The 26,345-nt window shown below is 35.3% G+C and overlaps 2 protein-coding genes across 3 annotated transcripts in view; one reads left to right on the forward strand and one right to left on the reverse strand.

The window, feature by feature from the left end:
* Positions 1–26,345, reverse strand: part of LOC117223779 (uncharacterized) — a 94,085-nt gene that overhangs the window by 13,381 nt on the left and 54,359 nt on the right. The window contains exons 3-5 of the mRNA XM_033476280.2: positions 2,378–2,455; positions 1,872–2,053; positions 307–502 (exon numbers count right to left, since the gene is read on the reverse strand). Coding sequence (XP_033332171.1) covers positions 307–502; positions 1,872–2,053; positions 2,378–2,455 — 456 coding nt within the window. The remainder of the gene's footprint in view (positions 1–306; positions 503–1,871; positions 2,054–2,377; positions 2,456–26,345) is intronic.
* The window catches only part of LOC117223778 (uncharacterized), a 50,965-nt gene continuing 40,228 nt past the window's right edge, over positions 15,609–26,345 (forward strand). The window contains exons 1-2 of one of the 2 annotated variants that reach the window (XM_033476279.2): positions 15,609–15,766; positions 16,765–16,853. In XM_033476279.2, the coding sequence (XP_033332170.2) occupies positions 16,837–16,853 (17 nt within the window). In that variant the 5' untranslated portion in view covers positions 15,609–15,766; positions 16,765–16,836. Of the gene's footprint in view, positions 15,767–16,764; positions 16,854–19,882; positions 20,034–26,345 lie in introns of those variants that run through there. The other variant, XM_033476278.2, reaches the window with a different exon arrangement.

Genomic DNA, 26,345 nt, shown 5'->3' on the forward strand with positions numbered 1-26,345 from the left:
CCGAGTAATTGATGAAAACAGTTAATTGATATTTTCATCTGACTCGACCTTGGATTTTTATGCATTCATGATAAATATTGTTTCTAGTCCAATGCTAAACTATTAGAACGACTGGCACAAATGCTCTTATAAAATATGGAAAGAAGATTTTAAATAAAAAGTTTCCGTTCAGTTCGACTCTTGCTTGCAAATACCACGAAGATTAAAATATACAAATTTTCTGCCGTTCCATCTGCTTCTGCGACGACAGAGTTCTGATTTCTGTGTACGAGAAAAGCCGTCTTAGTTGCTATAGTTTCTGCTCACTTTCGAGTCTCTCGATGCGTTGTTTGTTCTCCGTTTCTTCTGCCAATCGAGCAGTGGTTTTCACACCCTCGCCGCTTTTGTGAGTCTTCTCCATGATGGAGCACGCGCGGAGGACAAACGCGGGCACTGTTTCCTGTTTCTCCTGCTTCGGAATGTCGACCAGTGTCCAGTATTGAGTCTCTAACTTAATCACGTCCTGAAAAAGTCAAAGTGTGTCAAAGTTGTTGTATCAAAGAATAATGGTTATTCAGAGGGAAGACGAAAAGGATTTAATCCATGGCATAGCCTGAACTAAAAAAGCTTTTCGAAGATTTTGCTGGTAAAGAATATTTAGAAGTGAAGCTCAGGTAGAACTTCCTTCTTTGAGAACGTTCCAAAGGAAAGATCTTGAATAGGTTAATCTTAAATGATCGCTTAAGTTTCATGCTTGGTATTTGTTGAAAGAAGGTTTACTTTTAAAACCGATATTTTTTATGAAGTTTCGACAGGCTGTGCTTTCGCATTATAACTCATAGAAATTGATTAATTAGTTCATGGGTTTTGGCAAACATTTATACGCCTCTAGCATTGCGAACTCGATACTCAATAATGATTGACGTATCATGAACCTCTAGACCCGTCGCAGCAATTAATGGGTTCGTTAGGCACGTAAGCCCCTTGGGCGTAATCTCCTCCATGGCGTCACCAAAATAGGGTTTGAATTCGCATGTATGATACTGTTGGTCATGGCCACAATTTCGAAAAACGATAGCCAATTATACGTGCCTCGATCAATAATTCGCTAACAGCCCACCTCTACGCATTATTTTAATGTTTCAGCAACGAAATAAATTACCTTGGAATTAACGGCAAATATTTTGCGTCAGAATTAAAATAGATCACGGTCATACACTCGTGATCCTTGAACACACTGTTATGAAAATTATAGTTATCGTATGATTCTATTGAAGTACATTCAAACAACACTTTCTTTTTATAAATCATTTAGACCAGAAACTGTAGTGTAAGTTTTTTGAAAAAGAAGAGTTAATAGCCAAGTCGTTCATGAATTTTCCTTTAAAAGAATATTTGAAAATGAAGGAGGGCTGATGTTCTTCGAAAGTACACGAAGAAAAAAATGAGGATGAAGGTAAGAAAGAGTAAATGAGAGAATGGAAGGAGCATTTAAAGTGGATTGATTCTGTATAATACAGCGTTCTTCGAAATCCATATCAAGAAATTATAATTTCGAACAGAATTAGGTATTGAGATCAATTAAAAAGTTTTGACCATTTTTCGAGACATAAGTCATTATTTAAGCAAGTAATGTTTACAATATTCCACCTTTTTTATCTACTGTGCAGTATACAAATTTAAAAAGATATAGGAATTACCAGAAAGATAAAAACGTAATTGTAATCATTCGTCTGACCGAAAAATTTAGGTGGAAGTTTATAGGATCTTAACGAATGTATTACTTCTTGTTTTGTTTTCTAAAGGACGAGTCTCGCAATAAGTATGTGCTAATAAGAGGAGAACTGTCGAGTGAACTATAACTATAACGTTTTAATTGTGCAATTAAGTACCTTGATCATAACTTTCAGAAGGTTGTAGCGTTGAAACACATTGCGAACTTGCTTGCTGTCTGTGTATTTGCACATAAGTTCAACGAGAGCACGTTTCGCGATCTCGTAGCTACCCTCTAAGCGTATCCTAACAATTCTTAACCTTTTGTTCGTTTCAATTACCTCTTCCTTGGTTTGCCCACCTGGATGAAACAATAATTACAGCAATTATTCAAGTTGAGATAATTGCAAACGAATTATAGATGCTTGATTGGTATTAAATAGTTAAATGTGTTCCAAGTGTCATTACATTCTTCATACCAATCTGTATGAAAGTACAGAAACTCTGTAGTATTATTTACCAATCAAGCATCATTATTATTGATACCATGACATAGAAGAACAAATGTAAAATAGTACAAACAATTTTGTTCCAGCACAAACTTATTTAGATAAGGTCCATGTTATTCTTATAAAAAATTGTAAAACGTAAAAGATAATTTATTTTTAGTTGAACGAAAGCTTACTTGATGTTCCCTCGTCCTTCACATCCTGAACGATCTTCCGGACGCTTTGTGTAAATTTTCCCACGAGATTTGTGCCCGCTGCAACAAGCGAATTATTCATTAAGTACGGTGGATGTTTAGGTGTTAGCGAGCCATTATCTTTTAACTACTTCTTACATTATTAATTGAAGAAACATGACGACGGAGATACGTATTTTAAATGGAATGTATTGTTAACAAACACAGCAATGTAATGAAACGTTATTACAATGTTCAACGAACGAGAGGTTGTTCTCTGATATGTGTGAACACGGTTAGCGAAGATTCTACATAAAATATTTCTTAAATGAATTTGTTCTTTCGACTACAATCTTTGACAAATTGTTCAATTTTGTTACAATTCTATGACAGTTTCTGTTTCTTGTGTGTCTCTATTTAGTTTCATTCTTAGACTATGATCACGGCAGAATCAAATTTTTTGTTTGATTTTGAGGAAATAAATAACATTCATATGTAACGGATTATATATGAAATGTTTATTACGAGTCTGACTCGTTGGCATAGTGTAAGAGTTTAAAGATGATTTCTACATTAAGATTTTGTTGTAATAAATGTTTAGTTGTTAACAAAAGTAAGTCAATGGTTGAAATAATTTCTCCACATCTTGGAATATTACTGCTTCAATTTTTGTCTAGTTTTAAATACTTTCGTTGTTCATCATGCACAGTCAACGTTTCAAAACGCATTGATTGTGACATAGGCCTTCGGATGATTACATCTCTGACGAATAAATATGGTCCCATTATTCCGGAACGCTGAAAGTGAAATTGGATCATGCGCTATGCAACGTTTCTTTAGAAACCGTTCCGTTGGCCACATGTTTCGATTGTATGTACAAAGAAAGAGTATGGTTAATGACGTTACACGGTTACCTGGAAATCTTCAGATGAATTAAAATTACGAAATCATGAATCATTTCGTGTACGTGTTACTTGGACCTAAAATAGAGTACAAGGTCGAGAATAACTCATTCGACTAGGTTGGTCTTGAAATCATCGATGTTTTCAAAGCCTTGCAATCTTAATGGTTTTGCTGATAGAATTTTATCATTCATGCGCAGTATCATAGAAGAAGGCTCATACTTCGCCTTATAACAAACGTTGTAGGATGTGTGGCCTTGGAAACTATATGTACCAAACAAATGAAATGTAATAAAAATCTGTGATTAGCACAGCTGTAATGTTATAGGATTGTTTTAGTACTCATAGTAATCATTTCGATTTTCTGTGACAATGACCGATCAATCTTCACACAATTTTTTAATAAGTGGTCTTGAACGAGCTTATGGAATAAGTAATATATTGTGATCGAAACAAAGTTAATATCGTTAATTCGTCTAGGTAGTGGCATATTGAGCAGAACTTAGCACTTTAAATAATTACTTTCACTTTCGGGGCACAACAGGTGTTACGACGTAACATAAAATAAATTGAACGATAAAATAAATTGAATGCAGGAAGGTAATGCTCCATCGAACTTGTTCCGAATTTGTATTTAAACCAACTCTGCAGCATTCGTTATAATTAATTGTAATTCGAAACATTAATTACACGAATATCAATAATATATTGGCCGAATTGAAAGCACATTATTAGTTGCAATTATTGTGTAATATTCACGAAGACTAGTATTATATATTAGGCAATGACTAAAGTGCTTTTTTTCTAATTTTGCTAGTACTTGAAATGACAAAATAAATAAAAAAAGTCACGTTTTCTATCTTTTTTATCAGAATCTATAATGAAAATTTAAAAAATGCATTTTGTAGATCTCGGTAACATATATGCATGCTGAAAGTTTGATCGGTAAAAATGTTACAGCGTTTTAAAAGGTGTACGAATAATTTATCTCGCCACTGTATGTATGTTCACACGGCGTCAAAACGAACGAACGTTCTCGAATTGTTTGTACCTCACGTAATTAATTACGCGTTTGAAACAGAGTTGCTCAAAGAATTGTTACACACGTTTTATAAAAACAAAAATGTAATGAATTATGAAATTTAAATATTAAAAGTCTTTTAGGAGCTTGAAGCACGCCGCCACCATAAAATGAAGCTTTGTGCTACACATTTGTGCGTTCCTTTTGTATCGTTTCACTCTACCTAGGGAACTGTTCCGCAAATTACCACACACGATTAAAACATGAACTTTAAAAATTGAAATATTAATTCAAAGAATTAAGAGACTATGAGTTTAAAAAGTGAAAATATGAATTCATAGAATGAAGAGATTGTGAACGTAAGAAATCCAGAAATTATGGACTTAGAGTTAGAGAATTGAGAAAATATCGGTTTAAAGAATTCAGAAATTATGAATTCAAAAAAAAATTAGGGAACTATAATAGTGAATTGCGGGAATTAAGAAATTAGAAATTTAAAAAATTAAGAAACTGATAATTCGAAGAATTGAGAAACTATGAATTTAAGAAATCAGGAAATTATAAATTTCAGAAATTAAGGAACTAGGAATTTAAAAAGTTAAGAATCTGTGAATTTGAAGAATTTTGAAACGATGAATTTTGAAACTCAAGATATTATGAATTTAAGAATTTAAGAAATTAAGATATTATGGCATATAAATTAACAACTTGATGTAACGAATATGTTACGAAGAAGTTTAAGACTACGTGATAGAATTTAGATGACGATAGAAGCTTATGCGAGTGAGCTCGGCAGCAAGGCGAGACTCCTTGAGTGAAATATGCTATTCTGTTGAAGCGTTAACCGGAGATGAAGGGCAGTATACTTTGTAGGAAGAAGAGGAGCAACTGTGATTGACTATGTCCTAATCAATACAGCGGAGCTTGGAGAAGATAGAGAAGTTCTGTCTAGACAACAGAATGGAATCGGATCACCAACCATTTGTAAAAGGAAATCGATAGATTATGGTATGTTGAGTTTTAGACACATTTGATCGATGAAGGTTAGAGTTATAGCTGTAAACGGTTTGTCTGTTAATTTTAAAAAGACGGATTAATTATGTGGCAGACGTCTCAAATATGTTAAAGACATTTTAAACATTAGGTATAGAAGTTAATTCGCTATATTACGAAGATTCTACTATTTATTTAAAGAGAAATCACACTTCTTTCAGTATTCGAACTATTTACGATTACTTTTAATGATGTTGCGTTCATCTTTGAAACAAGAGATGGTAGTTTTATCTCAATGAAATCACAAATGCTTTCCTGCATTACTCTTAACATTTTAAAGTACTCATCAGCTAAATAACGTCAGAATCAAAACAACAAGTAGACATTCTAATTGGAAAATTTTTGTAAATTAGAGCACAATTTCCAGGTCTAAAGAATAAGTGATCAGATTGCTAACATTTATGTAAGATAAAAATTGCCACCGCCGATTTAAAGGACAGTAGTCGCGTAGAAATAAAAGTAGGAAGGCTTCTTCTTTTCTACAATAAAGTCGTCTACACAAAGAATTAGGTGTATTGATTTCGAAAAGTTGAATGCAATCATAAAGCTGCAGATTTTATGGATTTATGACAAAATGAGCAACTGAAATTTGAAATGGTAGAAAGATTAAAATGCTTGAAGAGCTTCTTTTGACCTATATTAAAATTGTCCAAAAAAGAAGAAAATATCTAAGTATCTCTCGCTTCTTGCAACAGAGACAGAATAATTTGACTCTACGTACAGTCCTGCAGTTGTTAATTAGGTGCGCGATGAACGACAATTTACAAATACATCTCGAAACAATGTCAAACAAAAACAGCGGTTTCAATTTCTCACGCTATACAATGAATGTTATTGTGACAGCAGATGGGAGGAAGGAAGAAAAGAAATAATATGACAGGATGCAGAGAATACGGAAAGATTCAAAGACAGCATAAGGCAGAAAATGGCTGAGAATGAGGATATGAAAGGAAAACGGGAACAGCTTAAGATCACAAATGAAAGAATCATTGGAACGAGAAGGAATAAGGACGAAGAATAAGGGTATCGGGCGAAAGTTTCAGCGAGTTAGAGAACGCGTAGTAAGAAGAGGACGAATACATATACGGGAATCGTGGAAAAAGTGGGAAACTGGCGAATTGTGCACGCAGCAATATCTGACACGGAGTACATAATTCAAGAAACTTTGCGACACGACGTCAACAGAGAGAGCACGAGTGAGAGGACGAACAGTAGGGTATAAGAGAAGTGTGGGATCGGAGGGATAAATAAGAAGATATGTAAGTAAGAGGAGAGGAAAAGAGCCGGGTAACATAATAAAAATGGAGGAACGGTAAGATCTTATTGTAAGTACTTTATGAACTTATTGGACGGTTCGGGATTCTTGTTGGGGGGGAGACCGGGGTGGTAAGAGTATAAGTAAACCTCGTAGAACAGAAGCTTACAGACGGGGAAACAGAAAGGCAAATAAAGAAACTGCAGAGGTAAGGGTCTATAGAAGTGGGCGGGATACCGAATGAGGTTTGGATCTACAATGAAGGCGATGCTATAGTAAACGCGATAGTGCGAAAAGTATGGGCAAGGGGCGGATTACTGGAGGCGTGCGGAGGAAAGTAATTATAATGTTACATAAAAAGGGAACGGGGAACATGCCAGGAACTGCAGAGAAACAAATTTATTGCGTGCAGCCTACAAACGCTACGCTGGAGCGTTCAACGGGGAAAAAAGAAGACGAAGGGAAAAGCGAATTATTGGATGCTCAGGTAGATAAAGGTAGAAATAACATGTACTGGGCGATTCAAAAATATCGAACTTTTCATGCTTGTTTCTTGCACAGATGCAGAGCAAAAACATTCTTTCCCATTTTGTGGATTCGATGATAATATTTTACGCATTTGTTCTTGTAATTAGTTTGATAAGAATACCCGTAATATCTGCATCTGTAAATATGGGTAAAAGCTTTCTAAAGGTTAGTCCGAAGATTGTCCATCAACACAATAACTTAATAAATTATTCACGATATTAACAAAAATTGTACATACATATTATTCATTTATATTTCTGTAGTATTCCTACTTTTACGAAAGTAAATAGGCATACCAGAAAAACACTGTCCGCTATTATCGAATGACTAAGAAAACAGCTCTAATTATTCGAACTAATGCATTTACAAAAAGATGCTTTCGGAAGTTAGTCGAACACAGATACGAAGCTGCCTTACGGAAGTAAGTTATCTTCACTAATGGTAGCAATCAAATGTTAGCTTAGCAAACAGCCTCGCAAAGTTCTTGGGTTAACACAATGAAGTGCCAGTCGCATAAATTGCTAAACTCGGTTTTATTAATGGAGAGTTGATTACGCGATTCCGTAAAAACGCGTTTTCTTGTGTACGTATTTCCCAGCTAGGGTCGTTAGGTCGACCTCGATACCGAGAATCAGGCGACGACGCTAGTTTTAATTGATGAATGAATACAACGTCTTTTCCTTGCCATGGTTTACATGATGGGAAAACCGCCGGAGAGGAATTTTCTAGCCGTGAACAGTAGTTATTGTATAGCTGCGGGCAGTATCTTATCCGCACATGTGCGCCGGTTACCGCGAACATGTTAAAGATGATTGTTAACTTTTCTCCGCGGCTTATGCTCACGGCAGCGGCACACCGCATTCCAGAGCGACTTGTTCTAACGAGTTTCTAATTTTATCAGGAGGTAGGATTTCCGAACAAACGGTGAGCTTTGAAATAAGTGCAGTGGGTATCACAAATACATGAACCGCTTAAATGATTAAATAATCTGGCTTTTTGGTACAATGCTAGCTTTTTATTCACAGACATATGGAATTAGGATCTTCAAATTTTCGTTTCTAATCCTGAAAATGAGAAATTAGGAATTCCGCTTTTAGGGTTTAATGAATTTTTCCAGCGAAACATAGGTAGTAGCAATTACTCCGAATGTATTTGAAATCGTACGATACCCTCAATTATCCTCGTCTGCTTAATTATCTAGGAAGAGGAGCCGACTGCTAGTCGGGCGCGTATCAAATATCCTATTAATGGTGATCCTGATAGCAAGACGAATAATTGCATTCACGTGCTGGCTATGATTTACGAGCAGACGTTTTAAGTTCTTCAGTGACGTTTCATTATCAAAAAATATCAGCAGCACTAGTAAAACTGCGACGAAGATCTTATATACTGTCAATTTAAGTGGAATAGGATAAGGTCTCTGTCCATGGACAGACACAGTTGGATTCAAGGACCGCGCAACTATAGCATCGTAAAAATCAAAAGTTCTTAACATAACTGTTCAGAATCATTCTTTCGCGATGCGGTAAGCGCTCGATCATTTGTAACCTTGCGAATGCAGAATGAATCTTGTGGAGGAAAGAAAGATAGTGTAATTCCATTGTAGACAGAGGAACAGTCCTCTCTCTCTCTCTCTCTCTCTCTCTCTCTCTCTCTCTCTCTCTCTCTTTCTCTCTCTCCCCTCTTTCCTGTTTGCTGTCCATTAGAGCAGGGTAAAAGGATTTTTCCTAATCTTATCATACCTCGCCTCCTTCCGTTTCGAGGACTTGGCTTCATGGTCGTGTAATTAAAATCGGATTTCCCGTAATTAGAAGTAGAACAGACGGTTTGGAGAGATGTCGCAGATATCGTACAGCATTTCTCGTTGCTTTTTACGCTGAGGAAGAAGGTGGTCGAGAAGAATGCCAACTTTCTGATGGTCTTGATCCATTGCGTCACACTTGTCTCCGAGGATATGCTGGCTGCTCCTTTAATGCTCGGCCATAGTTTCGCTAATGGGGTCTCTCGATATCCTTTCAGTCTATAAATGCTCGAGAGTAAACACCCTTGCAGCGGGCAACAAGAGTCGAGCGGGATCGTTATAACTAGACCGGATTTCATCCATTTATAAAAAAAAAAAATGAACGCATAAAAGCTCTGAAGCCATTAGAAGAATTTAAACATATTATATGATGTTCGAGTTATTAAATTTATTAAGAAAGAAACATATATATATATATATATATATATATATATATTCTCATTCAATTTCTACTTCTTGCAAGTAACTTGCAAATATTTCCAGTTTGCTTATTCGTCAAATAATAATACCTGTTAGCCAAATGAATAAAAATAATTTTGTTGATCATAACAAGATCTTTTACTTTGTATTCTTAGTTGCTGAAGCTAGATGCAGAAGATGTGAGGATTTATACATGTATAAATTAATTCTCTGAAACCTAACAACTGTGGTATCTGTCTAAAGTAAGATAGTTCCAGAGGTCAGTTTTATGGAGTATACGTAGTTCTAATTTTTGCACCATAAAGAATTCTCTGTTCTTTTATTAAAAAGCTACTTGGAATGTATTGAGTCGCTGTGCTGTCACGAGAAAAGGCCAACGATTAAAATAAAATTATATGAATGGCACAATAGACAATTGTGCAGTCTTGGACATCAATCTTTTCCAAAGCATCCGTTCCAAAAGTGTTTACAAACCTAACGTCAACTTCTGCGATACTTATAGCATATTAAAGCCTTTTCCGCAGCTCCGTTGATTTATTCTGGCTCAATGAAATATGCCGACAGCCAAGACGAATTCCGCCATAGTTATTTGACGAGAATTAATTTCTGAACGCAGAAGAATGAACATAAACGTCCGCAGTCTATTACGTTGCAGTGACGTAATTTCGCTTAGGGATGTGCACCGAGCCCCACGTCCATAAATTCCACTCGCGTAATTATAGCGGCCATATTTGGGAAAAGATTCGCAGCTCGTAAACGTCCCTAAAGAACGGCTTTCCCTGGGAAAAGGTACTAGACGAAGCGAACGTGTGTTGCATCTTAAACCGCCGGGAATAGGAAAATATTTTTCGCCTACGCTCAACAAGCAGACATATTACGATTCCCCTTAAAAGCGTATTTGCGAAGACCAAGGCGCGAGAACATCCAGTTATCTCTTCCCTTATTTACATGATACCGTATCTTTCAGCTATTCCAATTTCAATTTCAACCGCTTGACAAGTGAGCACTCCTCGTTTTATTAGGCAATTTGAAGCAGAGTACAATTGGCCTTCGAATATGATTCGCGTGTTCATTTCACTGAGAAAGTAAAATGCGAGAGCGTATCCAACTGACGTCCACTTTTCTTTGCAATCAAAAGTCAGCAAGAAAATCATTAAGTAAATTCTCTTTACAATTGTGCCACTACGGGCGGGATCAAAATCTACAGTGATTTGAGCCCTCAAATGTTTATTTAGGGTTTCTAAACGGGGGTCAATATTATACAGTTAGGAAATTTTTAATCCTTCGACAAAGGCTATTTGACTATTACTATAAGACTATTCACTAGTAAACCCTTTGACATACTTTTTAAAAATAATCTTCTTCCAATATTCCGAGGAACTAGCCTTATCGATTATGCATTATTCTACGTTTTGGAAGTGCGATTTTAACAATCGGGAAAACACTGAAATAGATACTTCTTTAAAGAGGGGAACGGTTCATTAATGATAAATTAACTATGTCTTTTAAATGTAAAGAAATCATGTTCAATTTTAATTTTAACACATATAAATAGTACTCGTTTAAAAAATAATAAAGGAACAATGATTTGTAAGAGTACACAATTTCGTATATGCCTATCGTATCACACAATTTAATGTTTATCAGTGTTGACTATAAGAAAGTAGAAAGTGTACACCATAAATGTGGTTCATCAAAAAAAAAAAAAAAGTTGTACGTTTTAAAAGACTGATAATATCGACTGAGATTATACTAACAATAGTTAGACATTAATATCCTTACAATCGTTTAAGAATAGATCACGTAATGTGTAATCACGCAGCGTAGTTACGAACAAAATTATAAATGAATAATGAACATCGTTCTGTTGCAACGTCATGTTATCGAATAACGTTCATGACGCTACCTTAAGTCACTGTCGCGACAAATAGTTGATACTCACTCGATTAGTCGGAGAATCAGACCACCGCGTGCAGTCGAGCCAACTGAATCGGGTGCAGTATCAATTGTAATTGCAAGGTCAGGCCGACCTTGCACTTTAGAAACCCGTCTGCGAACCGTTCTCCACGTTACTGATCGTTCGGTCGCGTCACCGCGCTATTGTTTCGTCGTTTACATTCTTCTTTCCTCGTCTCTATTTCTATGGTGTGCCGACCTTGAACCGATTTCTCGCGATTGCATCGGGTACAATGATAGATTTAATTTGATCGCAGATAGTCAGTGCTGGGCCACGGTTTCGTTTATGGTTGTGAATGAATTATTAAAAATAACTCGGCGTCTACGATTGGCCGTGACCAAGGAACGTGCTCAGGGTCGCTTATTTAACCTTTCAACCGGGGAATTTTTCGAGCATGCACGCATCCATAGTGTGTCTCGCCGCTATGGAACGTCTAAATTACTTCAGCGGAAGTAAAACAAGCGGCCATTAAAAATATTCGTCGGCCCGTTAAGTTCGAATTACAAGCTACGTAACTATTACCTGCCGGAAGATAATTAGCTCTAGTTCCCTCCGCGTTTCTCCGTCTCTTTCCAAACCCCTTCCCCCGCGCTTCCCTATCTCCATTCATCCGATAATTTGTACCCGAGAAACGATTGATCAACTTTTACGTAATCGCAGTTTTGTTCGCGTGACTACTTTTAATTGCGGGTCAATGAATTTTTTCTCGCTAGAACCGACTTGTTCTAGATTCCAAATGAATCGGTATAAATCAATTGCGCGGATTCGTTCTTGACATTCTATTGGCACTTTCTATCGGCGCGTTCAAATACTTCCGAAATTCTGTTCCAGTTCTTCCACTTTTTCGAAATTCTTCACCAATCTAACGATTGCGCGACAGTTCTCTTCTTAAATTCTCTATAAATTTTCTGTATCGCACGAATTCTGTTTACATTGTTCTTCATTTTCCCAAATTCCCAAGAATTCATTTCAAATGTCTCAACTATCGCGATATTCTTTCGCAATTCTCCAATTCCATTATTTTAAAGTCTTCTTGACGTTCTCTTTAGGTACTTAATGGCTTGTGATGGAGTTAGTAGTTCCATGAAATAATTATCTGGTTTGAAATATCCATTAGTTAATTTACTTGTTTCGGGGTTTTCCGATTCTCTTGCAGCTTGCATGACATTTTCTATTTCGTGCAACCAAGCGAACAGGACAGCATAGCACGTACGGTTTTCGTGGCATGGAGAGCGATAATGAATGATTGTACGTTACGACTTGTAACTCTTCTTCGGCGCAAAATACGAACGAAGCGAGATGCGGAGAATCGCTGAAACGAATCGATTGTGTGCTACGTTGCCGTTGGCTTATATATAATGGGCATAAATAAACCCGGATTTGTAGAAACTACGGACTACGAGGATTGAGAAAAGTGCGATGATTCTATATGTAGCGGGTGTCCCGCTTTTATGGGGGTTTTTATAGGGCTTCTCCGGTTCCAATAAGTAAAATCGGCGAATAATGAACAGACCCATCAGCCGAGCAGGAACACCAGCAATACTAATAAATATTTTTATCGAAAACAGTGTCTTCTGTGAGATTTAAAATTATTCAATAATTTGTTTGCATTTTCTCTCAGCTCTCTCTCTCTCAACTTTCTTATTTTATATAGTTCTTCTACATTGAAAAATGGATTTCACGTGTTTTGTTGAAACCTGTATTTAAATGCGACGACTTTAAGGAATTCGTCACGCTAGGAGACTTTTCTACGTCACTTTTGATCATTTACCGATCTATTTTACGCTTCTTTGTGATCATTTGTCCGATCTTGGTGATACGTATTATACAAACAAACGAAAAAGTGTAAAGTAAAATGTTACTACGATAATTGTTTAAAAGAGCAATTAAGAAGGCGCACCTCTTTCCTCAACTAAACTGTGCAAGAAAGAGTAAAATATGATCTAAGGAAACTTTGGAGCTGCGATAAGCAACAGGTAATAAATATTGCAGACGGTGGTTGTTATTCTGAGGAAATTGGAAGGAGATTCATTAATGAAAAACACGCGTTTTATATAAGAATGCGCATCTCACGTTACGTTTTTATTTGATGTACAGTCTGGTTACAAACACCGTTGTTCCTGTTCAAGGAAGAACTCAGCGAGGAAGTTGGATGTTTTTAACTCTTACGACTTTATTTTCGTTCCTGGGACGATATTAATGTTTAAGAGACAGTCAATATTTGCATGTTACAGTAAGTTTCGCGACGAGGGAGGAGCACCGTAGCGTAGTCAGACAGCACTGAGATAACCAACGGCGAGATTTGTTGAACAAACTTTCCCACGCAAGATGACGCATGGGAGGAAACAGACGAGCAGCAACGAACTCTTTTCTGTCGGAAAACAGATAACCAGGCGTACAAGTGCAAATGTCTGCGCCACGCCGCGCGCCACACCGCGCCATCGTAATGATCTAGATACCGTGAATCGTGCCGCCATTCATAAAAGGACGTCTCGAATCTGCGAGATGAAAAAGTGGCAAAGGAATAAAGCGCCGTGATAAATGAAATGACTCTCATATATTCTTCTTTCTCTCTCTCTCTCTCTCTCTCTCTCTCTCTCTCGACGAATAAAATTTAATCTTCGTATTATCTCTTAAAACTCTAATCCTAATATTTTTGAAATGTTTTGTAGCGCCGTTGTAGAGACAACTTATTCTCTTATATTCGTGTTTCTACATTTTTGATTCGGTGTTGCGAAAATCTTCTCTAAAGTGAAATGCTTGTTTATTTTAAAATCGTGGGAACGCACATATGTGATTAAGTTGTTTTCAATTTTTTTAATTCTTTCGCAAACATGCCCAACTCTTCTACTTTCCTATTAAAAATTCTGCTGTCTTCAGCATCTATTGTTCGTTTTTTGTGTCTTTTAATATCTAAATCTGTGAAAGTGATAACATGAAAGAAAAAATATATTTTATTAATTTGTTGCTATTAAATTAAGAAACTTTTATGTGAAAGATTATTCTGTATAATCAACTATTTGAGAAACTTAATATGAATGGATAATAAATAAAAATGAATGGATCAATGCGTTCTCGTATCCTGAAAAGGAACAGAAATATTTTCGATTATAATGCTAAGTGAACTACTATGTATGTAGAAAACACGTGTTCCATTGATATGCAATATTTTTACTATTATCATGCGAAATAAGATTGCAGTATATCAATGAAAAATTTGAACTAGAGTAGATAATTGAAATTATCATTAGTTCTTGACTTTGAAGAGATCAAGGCAAAACCAACAGATACATGCTTATTTTTCATTATGTATAAGATTCATTATTCATAAGATATGATATTTATAAGATATTTATAAGATTCATTATTTATTATTCATAAGATATATATATATATCTTTTATTTATCTTTCTATATTATTATATAATATATCTTTTCTGTCACAAGTAGTTTAATGATATCACAAATTGTTCATGCATTGATTCTTTTTTCACGAAAAATGTTTTGAATAAATTTAAAGTTAGGAAAGCTAATCAAAGAAGTGTAATAATTTACTATTTGATTCATCTGCTATTCAAAAATTATCAAGATTACTATCAGAATCTGTATCCATAGAGATACGGTAGGATCTCGATTATCCGGATGAAGCCGAATGACGTCTATGCTCTGACAATGAAACAGGTACCAAATTACATTGCCAGGTTTCATCTTTATTTTCGTATAACAGATACATAATTTTAATATTGGGAAAATGGATAATCCAGGTTCCACTGTACAACGATGTTACGTATTGTAACAGAACTTCGGTTATCCAAATTAATTGGGGAAACGTGAATGTTCGAATAATAGAACGGGTATTCAATTGTAATGCTACAATAAACCTTCACTGATCTAAAAAATAGCTGGTGTAGTACTTGCCCCATTCTAGACTGATTAATTCGCATGCGGAACACGTGGAAAGTATCAAATACTGGATATTCGGACAATCGAGGTGTACCTACATTTACCTCACAGTTACATTGTACGTTCAGTTCTCTGTTTCAATGATTCACCGTGTTCCATCGAACAATGCACCCCTAAATCATCCCTCGGCCGCACTGCTCTCGCAGAATCTGATTAGCAAGATCAAAGAGGAGGCGCGAACAAAATATACATAAGATCTGGCGGTAGCGTTGCAAGCCGTGTAACACGCGGTGGGTGGAAGAATGTTGGTTCCAGACCTGGGAGGGGAATCAACCGGCTGGCAGGGGAATAATAACGAACCGGACGACACGCGGCAAAGTCAGAGAGCGGACACGAGGCTTTATAAATCGCGAGGATGTTAGTCGGACCAGTGATGCGTCGACCGCGATCCGATGCATCTGTGACCGTGTCGTCGCCGATTCAGTTCTGAAGAAATCGCGTGGCCCTCGTGTCCTTGCCTCGAGGAATCAACCAGTGTCTAGTAAACAGCGTGTGCGTGGTCATATTTATGCTATCTTCAGTTTTTCCAAACAATTTTCTTATCCATATCAAATTTTCAATTAAATTTAGTGTTTTAATATATTATATCTTTGCAACGAATCAAATATTGGTATTGGCATACTGAGTTTCTTTTTGGCGATAATGTAGGATAAAAAGGTAGCGTGTTGGTATTGTCTAGATGTTTTAGCACTTCGTTATACAAAGTGGTCTATCAAATTGGAAGCCACAATATTTGAGTAGTCTCTGTCAGTTTACTCAGTAGAAAGATTACACGAAAGTGCACTGATATTAAATGAAAAATTCACAGATGCATTATGAAACGTAATCTCGTCAATTTCGTATAATTAATCATTTTTATTAACATCTATTATATAAAGCTGACATAATTGAGTGAAGAGAAAGGTTTCAATTTTGTGCATGTTATTAACATTGAGATAAGACAGTAGATATAAGTAAAATATTTGTTATAAATATTATTATTAGACTTCAGATTTTATGCATCTATGAGAATAATTAGTACATCAAATGGAAAACAGTATAAAAGCATTTGAAAAGAACATAAATTTTATTTGTATGCATATAGTAAATATGTAAATCAGAATTTTGAAAGACAAGGTACATTGTTCTGGTATCAGATAATCAAAATTGGAAAACGTCACTGCGTCATTGAATTTGACTTTCTTTGAATATTGCTGTTTATTATGACGAAATACTTTTCTACTTTTATCTTATTGTTCTTCAATGGCAAACCATTAACGTTTCCAATGCTGCATATCATTTGCAGGCACAATAAAGTATCGACACTTTACGTTTTTTATTGACATTATTACAAGGAAAGGATGTGCTAATACTAGATATATTGTATGTTATGTTGCGTTAACATATTTACATATTAACATTTGTTACTTACTTGTCTTATTGTTTGCAACAGTTGAATATAATGTTAATGTAGATACGTTCGCAGTATAGTAATTAGTTCTGTCCTTCAGGAGAAGGTTTTCTGGTTACATTGAAGGAGGACCTGCGTGCTAAGAAAACAAAGAACCTGGCAAATTTCGTGGATGTTATCGAACGACAGGTGAGTGATTACAGAAACAATCTTTTTTCTCTGCAGAAGGTGTAAAATTGCATTATGCCCATTCATAATGCTGTTGCACCAGTATCTTCTTTCTATTCATATTCATCTGAACTTTGTTTGACAATGAGAGACCACAATTCGAACGATAATTCTTGCGCTTAGCAGCTACGATGTTATTATAATTCGTAACATATTGTAAACTATTGGCTATTGTCTACTAAAGTAGCGTACTCAGTTTCATGAATGCCATAGTTTCTCAAGGGTTCATTGAAAAGACAGTGCCTTTGTTGTAAAGACAAAAGACTGTACATGTGTGTATGTATAAAAGTCTTTTTGTCATAATGTTCTATGCATTCGAACAGATATAGCCCCTATACAATTATACCGAAAATCACGTTTTGCGTTGATAAGACATCCATAGTAACAAGAGAATGGAGCTTTGTAATTTTTGCAATTTTATGTGAAGAAATACTTTGCAAGAAAGTTATTAGGTTGTGTAATACTAAATGTCTGGTTTTTTATCAACTGCAAATTCCAAGATATTTATTTGCAACTTCTTTTGAAAGCGAGATGTTCTTTCGAAAACCTGAAAACAAAAAGATTGCAAAACGTGTTCAAACAAATGGTGCATACTTTGATTAATAAAATATTTATTTAATGTAAAAAAAAGAACAATTAGTCTTTCTCTTCTCGAACATTTTATACTACACAACCTAGTATCTCACACATGTTTTCCAAAACACATACTCACGTATTATTTTAAATTGAAATTGCTCAACAATATCTCTCGTATTGATTGCGTAAATTAATAGGGGAGAGCTGCCTGCGGCGATGTACTCAATCAAATCTCGTCAATTTTGTATAATTAATCATTTTTATTAACATCTATTATATAAAGCTGACATAATTGAGTGAAGAGAAAGGTTTCAATTTTGTGCATGTTATTAACATTGAGATAAGACAGTAGAAATAAGTAAAATATTTGTTATAAATATATTATTATTAGACTTCAGATTTTATGCAATTATGAGAATAATTAGTACATCAAATGGAAAACAGTATAAAAGAGCATTTGAAGCATTTAACACTAGATTTTCGGAATCCATAAAAATGACGGGTCACTAATTTTTTAATTTACGATTATTCATATCGTAAAGGTACATTTATGAGTTATTTATTCAGTTTATATGTTACTTACGGCAAATGTTACAATAACACTTGTTAAAAATCAGAATAAATATCTTATTGTTACTGAATAGAAATCCGCAGCCTGATTATTATACATATTTACAGATAAATTGATTACGTTTCCAAGATTATACGACCATAAGTTTCTTAAACTGTATACGTTGCTTAATGTGTACGAGGTTATGCGATACGATGGTACGACCTTGTTTCCAAATTACAACCAGTTTTACGTTGCAGCAATCTTTCCCATGTACAAATACAGCATAATATGTCCATCCACTATTTATTTGAAAGATTATGCGCGTAGATAAATTTGCAAACGTTTGTAAACAAACGAAATGGGTACATAGATGAGCTACGCAATCTGTATTTATGTTTGTATCCAAGTTATAGGTTCCTGCTTCGAACACACTTTTATGAAGTCAAGTCGCTGAACCGGTCTACGAAATAAATATCGCACAAGAACAACTAATGTAACTGGACAAAACTAGGTCGTCATATCGGACACGTGGACTGGTTCTTTTTGTGTTCTTAATATACGTCTGGAATACTTGCCATATATTATGAAAAATCGTCCATTTATCGGATATTGATTTTCCATGTATTTATAAATATCACGTCTTATTCTTTTACAGTTACCAGTTGCAAGTTGTTCATATCTTATCTTTTATATTGTCACAGAAACATTTTTTCTAACCGGTACAATACAAATATAGTGGTAGGTATTTTAAAGACAAGCTGCAATTGTAAATAGTGACCAAATATATACATATATATATTAGGTCACTATTTACAATTGCAGCTTGTCTCTCTCTCTCTCTCTCTCTCTCTCTCTCTCTATATATATATATATATATATATATATATATATATATATTGTAAGGTATAACAACCTATACACCATTGTAAGGTATAACAACTTAGGAACGATTGCTTATATACTATACTACCTATATATATATATATATATATATAGGTAGTATAGTATATAAGCAATCGTTCCTAAGTTGTTATACCTTACAATGGTGGCATTATCCACAAGATAGACACAAGTACCAAAATGTTGGTTATAAGAAAACAACGTTCAAGGCAGTTATTATTGAAAAGCGAACCGTTCTTCCTCAAATTTTCGTTGATAAAAGAATGCACATCTTGATCTTTAATATTATTTGCAAAAATTGCATATAGGCGTTATATTCCGCATATTAACACTTTATGTGTTTCAATAATTATAGAATAAAAATTGACAAGCCGTTTATTTGACCGGCAATTGTACGACTAGTATTAATATGTTGATACGATGTTTTAATGTTCTTGTAATTGTAAACTCACAATAGGAAAACTAAATTAGAACTGCTTTTATTTGTACAGTATCGTTTAAATTTGTACATGCTATAAATGCATAAAAATCCGCATCTTAACGATCACTACGTCAGTTTCGACCGCCCAGGTTTTGTTACATTTTGAGGAAACGTTTCCCCGATTTTGCGACATTTTCATGGTGGTTGATCAGGCAGGTCAGCGTGTTAAACACTTTCCGATGGAGGTAGTGGTGTGCGAGCATTCCTCGCAGACTCTGCGAAAAGATTTTGCGCGGAACGCGATAGGGTTACGGCCGGCTCGGCTCCGTTCCGGCAGAAATGTGTGGCTGACTGACGTCGGCATCGATCGTGAGCAAATTGGATTGCCGCTAAAACAGCAGGGCTATCTTACGGCTTATGGGGATAGTGTTCAGTGCCGTTGGAAAAGGTTGAAACTTCAGTAACGAGAGTGAATTCTGACGTTCCGTTGCTTCTGCGCGCCGCGCTTCCACGGCTCATCGCGTCGTTTTCGAACACGAATATATTCGACACGGGATATGGCACATGCGATCGTTCAACATTTATCGTGATCGACGAAACCTGGTCGGCTTAACGAGACGGCACGCCGGGCCCATCACCGGCTCACGCGCGTTTAAATGAGGGTGGATGAGGCGGAGAATGGCGCATTGTCGTGAGTGATATTGCGTGGTTTTCACTACAGCATTCGTATGAAAATGATTCTTATCGATAGAGTACAGATAGAGTGGTTCTTATCTGTCGGAGACAATAATATTTTCCAGACTTCTTTTTCTTAATTCATTAAATTCGATGGACTTGGTGAAAAAGTAATGTGTGTAAAATTTGGAAGCAATCGGACAACGCGATTGTGTGCCATATTTGCGTTAAAGTTTAAGTATTTTAACGATCTCATTTCATTTTCGAACATAATTGTATTTCATTATTTTAGAAATATCATTAAACGTTTCTCACAGAAAGATGAATAATATCATGAGGTTTATGAAATTTATAAGATTTACCGTTGAACACAGTGTATGACGCGGAGTCTGGAAAGGGAGACTGTATCGAATCTGGGCAAATCGTTTTTGATACTGTGAGAGGTAGTTCTACGAACAATATTTGACATATTTCTTTTTATCGATCATCGCCCTTGTTAAAATGGTGAAAACAGCTCTTGATACAGAAAAAGATACGTATTAAATATTTTTCCGAGATCTATCTTTCGCAACATTAAAATCGATGTATCCAGATTTCATTTATTCCAACTTGTTAGAATCTGCAATGTATTTAATGAATCAAACTTAAAGATTTTCTATATGTTCTTAGAAGTAAGAGATAAACCATATTATTTTCTTGCAAAGCACTGTATTTTATTTAAAAACGAAATTTCATAATTTAAATTGACGCTACTGCTTATGGGACCTATATATAACGTTCTTCACATTAATAGTTTTACGTTTTTACACGTAGCATAATCAAGTTATGTGACATTTTTCTCATTTACAAGGATCGTCATTTCCAGAACGTACTAACAATTAATATATATTCATATCTTACGATGTGACGTAAAAATTAAGTTACAATCAATTAATTGTGATGGTAACAAATTTGTTTGTTTGTTTTTTAAACTTAGCTGAGGAATCAATGACCTGTTAATAAAATCCAATTCGACAGTTGTAGGTAGCGCGGATTACAATTGCATTTTATGGTAGTTTTCTGCGAGCTTTAGAGTGCAGATGTGCCAGTAAATAGACCGAAGTGGATGCCCCGGCATTACTGTACTTATTCATGTTCCGGTGTACGTGTTGTAGTCGAGAGTGCAAACGAACTCTTCCTCCAAAGAGTCTGTTAACAATACTAAAGTGAATTCTTAAGTAATCAGAACCGCTGAGCAGAGCAGAGTAAGAGAAAAGAATTTCAAACGAGAATTAAACTGACTGAGAAAATGGACTACACGCGGATAACAGAAAGTAATTATGTTCCAAAACACGACTAGATTGTAATTACGGTATAGCTAAAGGGTTTAGAACTGAGGGACGGGTAGAAGTTATTTTTAAATCGACCGCCACAGCTTATCTTCTGTTTACGTTAAAAATATAAAATGATGAAACGCGTTTATATTTTTTTCAACGGAATATACATATAACGGAGAGACTTGTACGTGAAAATCGTACGTAACATTAATGGATGAGAAAATGTGCATATAAAATAATCTTCTTACACGAGAACAAATTCACGACAAAATATCAAAAGCCTTTAAAATGTCACAATGTTTTAAATGCTTATAAAATACCATACGCATAGAGAAGCGTAAGTGCTTGACTGCAGAAAAATGTTTAAACAAAACCAAAATGAAATTATTCAGTTTTAGTCATTTCTTCGAAACTGTGTGCAGGTTTATGGTCATTTCTTTTGTGTTTGCATTAAAATGTAATCACGTACGTCTCAGAAATAACATTGGAAATACATTGAAAATCACACGAACGCGATCTAATTTCGAAACATAAACAAAGTCTATTGCTTGGCAGTAATACGTGTATCAACACTTTCGAAAGGGACGTGAATAGATAGCGGGTTAACCTTGCTCCCTTAAAGTTTCCATTAAAATCAGATTTTTCATTCTGAACATTTCGCTTTATCAGGATCAGTATTGAATTACAAATATTTGCGACAAACTGTACACACGATTGTTTCATGTGGCCATAACAATTTGTCCGCCGCATAGCCCCGAGTTTCCATGAGATAACAATTGTTTTCCTTCGCGTTATTCGATCAGCTAATAATATTCATAGTGGACACATACATGCGTTCGACACCGAGCGGTGTACGCTTAATACAAAGCGAACAGTACGGTCGCTTCGTCGCCCTGGGTATTAAATCATACATACAATACAATGGTCCATTAATGGGAAACGAGTAGTGAAATTGTTTCTCCATAGATAGAAATAAAATTGAACTGTTAACGTTGGTAACTTGTACTGAAATAATGATGGATTTATTAAATAAATCAGTGAAACGGTGAATTCCGATTCAACAGGAATCAAATTACATATAATATTCCAAAATCGTTTGTCCTCTGTGTATTCAATCCTTGGTTCTATAAATATTTAAATATTAAAAAAACCTCTACGGTTATTATATTAATTCGCGGAGTGCTGTTTCAGTTAATTAAATGTTTTGAATGCCGATAAACTGTTCAGCATAGAGCCCATGCACATCAATATTTCATCGGCCGATGCCACGTATACAAAACTTTGCTATATCGCACGAAAATATGAATTTTTCACATGCAGAGTACGAGAAACGTTACGTGTCATTTATTTCCCTGTGTCTTGTCCAAGTTTTATTCAGGAGTGTTAAGTTTTATACTTTTTTCCTTTCGACATTACGTTGTACATTTGTGTCCTAAACTCATGCGACGTGCAGCTCGCTGAAAATTCGTACTGTTACAGAGAATTCCTACACCGGTTATTCCTACAACAAATGATTTTTTAATTGTAAGTTCTGTGAGCTACAGTCCGGCTAATATTACAGGTAAATCGAAAGTTTGACTTTGTTAATTTTTCCGTTTCCCTCAAGATAATTTGCGTATCTTAAGATGCTTAAAAAGTGTTGCATAATCACCGATGCGTTAATAGCATTTAGAAATAATTTGTTCAACTTGTAAGAATTTTATGTGACTTAGTACGTATACCGTCAGCGAGTTTTATAACTATGTAACTGTGTCGTGAGCACATTTTGCTAGTATTCTATAAACAAGTATTTCGTGAATTGGTCACGTCGCGTCTGTCAGTTACGGGACGATAGAGCCGAGCCGTGCTTCCTTTCCTTCCGTTTTCGTCGCTGCCGATACGTCCTTTCCATTATTCGTTATTTCGGTCAGTTGGATGATAATGAACGCGTAGTCAGCATTCATTGAATTATTAGTTTTCTCAATAAGTAATTCTCATGATTCTCATAATTTAATCTTCATTCTAGGTACATTTAATAGTTTGTCCTTCAATTTATTTGAATATTTTTCAAGGCGCAATGCAGATGTAAATATTTATATTTCTCACAATATTTTCTGTGTCTCAAAGATTAAAATTGGAATTAAAGAGAAAATTAAAACTGCGTGTCTGTTGTAAATCAAAATCTGTTCGTAGCTTAAAACAAATTTATCCCGCGGTAAAAATACGCATACGAAAGAGTACCAATAAAATTGAAACCTTGTAAAATGTCATTTTAATCAGAATTTTTAAAATAATCTTAACGTGGTATTCTTGATTAATCTTATGAACAGCAAGTGCCTAACTTAGATTTATATGTAGTTATCACTAGACTGTCAAACGTTATACATTTATAATTTATGAGAATTTTATGAACACCAATAAAACATGTTATTATTAAAAAGATTTTCATTTTATATGAAATTAATGTAATTCACATTCACTGTCTGAATATTTTTGCGACGTAGAATTTTGTCACAATCTTGTTTATCGCTTATTATACAAAAGACCACGTGGAATAAATAAACAAAATTTATGTTTCTACTTACTTTAAGAAATGCTTTATTATATGAGAAAACAATTCATTCAACAATACTATCTTAAACAATAAAATAATTCTTTTAACAATATGGTGTCCGAATATTAATGCGAGTCACTGTATACACAATTGTGCGGCTTCGTTAATTGATTGACGGACCAGTATTAGTACTCGAATCGTTTATTACCATTTTGCAGCCACCTCAAATTGCACCATGATATTTGAAAAGAAAAAAAAGCACAGAATTTCGCTTGTTGAAAAATTATTTAGATACGAGCCAGGTTTTGAATTCAGAAAACGTTTGCACCGTGATAATTATATGATCAATTGCCAGAGAAAATGTTAAGAAGTAATAAATAGTGCGAACATGTGGAATCATTTTAGTTATGGAATTCGAATTTAGTTACTTCGGATCTAAGGAAAATTCTGTCGAACGTTGCAGCAACTTTCGATACTGCTATGAGATTTTCAAGAACCTGATACGAAGCTAATATAAAACAGACACCGTTACACGTGTTAACGTCGATTTGGACTTCAGTCTGACCTCGTTCCGCGAAGATTTCAGCTCAAGGAAAAGCAGCGTGCGTTCATTTGTTTTTCTCTGTATGAAAGCATACAGTGGCAAGCTTATAAATAGGAAAAATCCTTGCGCGAAATTGTGCACGTTGCCCGGCAGTGCAGGAAATATTAAAATATTCGTATCACAAGAAAATAGAGATGTTACGCCGTGCATGGAAATTGCGCTACCTAGAAAACGTGGAATAATAAACTCGGAGCAATTCTTCATGTTTACTGGATGAGCAGTCTACGCAGAAATAAAGTATAGTACCTTAAAACCTCCTTAAAACGAAGTTCGCGTCACATAAAAATACGCATAACATATTTGTATAGGAAATAATTCTAATTGATAGAGAAAAAGTTCTCGATACTAAAAAAGAAAGAGTAAATAGCTGTTTCCTTGAGAAAGTAGTCCCTCACGTGTATATTTAATAATTGAAACGAAAAATCGGTGTTATTATTTGTTTACTCATAGAAATTTTGCGAATATAGATCCGCACGTTTATGTAATGTTATCCTCACAGTGAGCGTAGTATTTCTATAATTAAATTTTCTCTCTGATTCAAATATGTATTTTCGAGCAATATATAATACCGGATATTCGTGGTATTATACTATTGACATTTTGATACTATTCATGTGAAAAAAGTCATTCATTGCGCATCGTGTTCCGTTGACTCGCCTTTGTGCACACCATCATTGTTTTTGATTCCAACTGTTGCTTTGTACGTGACGTTCATGGTTACATATGTCATTGTTTCCCAGATTCATACAAATAACTGTAGATAGAAATTTCTAATAATATATTAATAAAGAAATGAAAGTGCCCGAATTAAAAAATAATTTTAGTATAGAAGAATCGCTTTTCTGTCGTTAGATGTCATATGTTTAAATAAAATTTTTCCAAATTCACGATTTCTTTATATATTTATAAACTCCATCCTTTTTCGGATAGAAGATACGTTTGTGTATTGCTAACCAAGCAAACCTATGTTCATGAAATTTAAAAGCATGCTCCAAAGCACTCGTGTTGATAATTCGGTTACCCACGAAACATTTTCCGTTAATTTCGAAAGGGGGAAGTATGAGAGAATAAAGTGCAAGTTTCCTCATAGAACAATAGCTTTCATCAAGCGCCATTTTGGGTTACCGTGAATCAACTGTACCTAATAGGTGCCACTTATCATTTTCGTTAAATTTAGAATATCTAGAAGAATTTCCCACTTTTACTGAGAAATGAATAATATCGACTGCTAATACCAGTGTTAGGAGAGATTGCGTTACAATTTTACGAAGTTTATATTTCGCAATCACTCTGGTGTGTTGCGGCCGATGTTATAATGTTTATCTTGCGCTCGACGCAAGGTTAACGAAACGAAGATTGTTTACTTTAGAAGTTGAGAAACATCTCTCATGGAACAGTAGTGCCGTGAAAAACATTTCCTAGTTTTGAGCGTAGTTTCAAGAGCAACTCGAAAAGACGTTTACATGGGAAGGGTCGCGGAAAGTAATAAAAGACAAAGTTCGGTGGGTATGCGAGGCCCAGCGGAGCGTTGAGGTTTTTCCGTGGAGAAAGTGGGTGCACGACAAGGGCGAGTATGGCCTTCTTTGGGCGAAGAAACTCTATGAGTATGCATGGTACAGTGAAGAGACGTGATGGACGTTTTTGGGAAAACGAGTAACGATGCTGGTGATAACGATAGTTGGGAGGGTTCAAATGATAATATTGAGGGGGCTGTAACACTCTCTGAGTACTTGTAGGACTATAATATATCGTCAAATTATTATTATGGTTAAGTTAAACTTTAGTTTATTCGGCAACTGTGAGACGCGTCAAAAAACGGTAGGTGATAAAGTTTTTAATTCGTGATTGTTGAGATTGTAAAGATTCACTTGTAGG

The sequence above is a fragment of the Megalopta genalis genome, chromosome 6, assembly GCF_051020955.1.
Source record: "Megalopta genalis isolate 19385.01 chromosome 6, iyMegGena1_principal, whole genome shotgun sequence".
In the NCBI taxonomy this organism is placed as follows: Eukaryota; Metazoa; Arthropoda; class Insecta; order Hymenoptera; family Halictidae; genus Megalopta; species Megalopta genalis.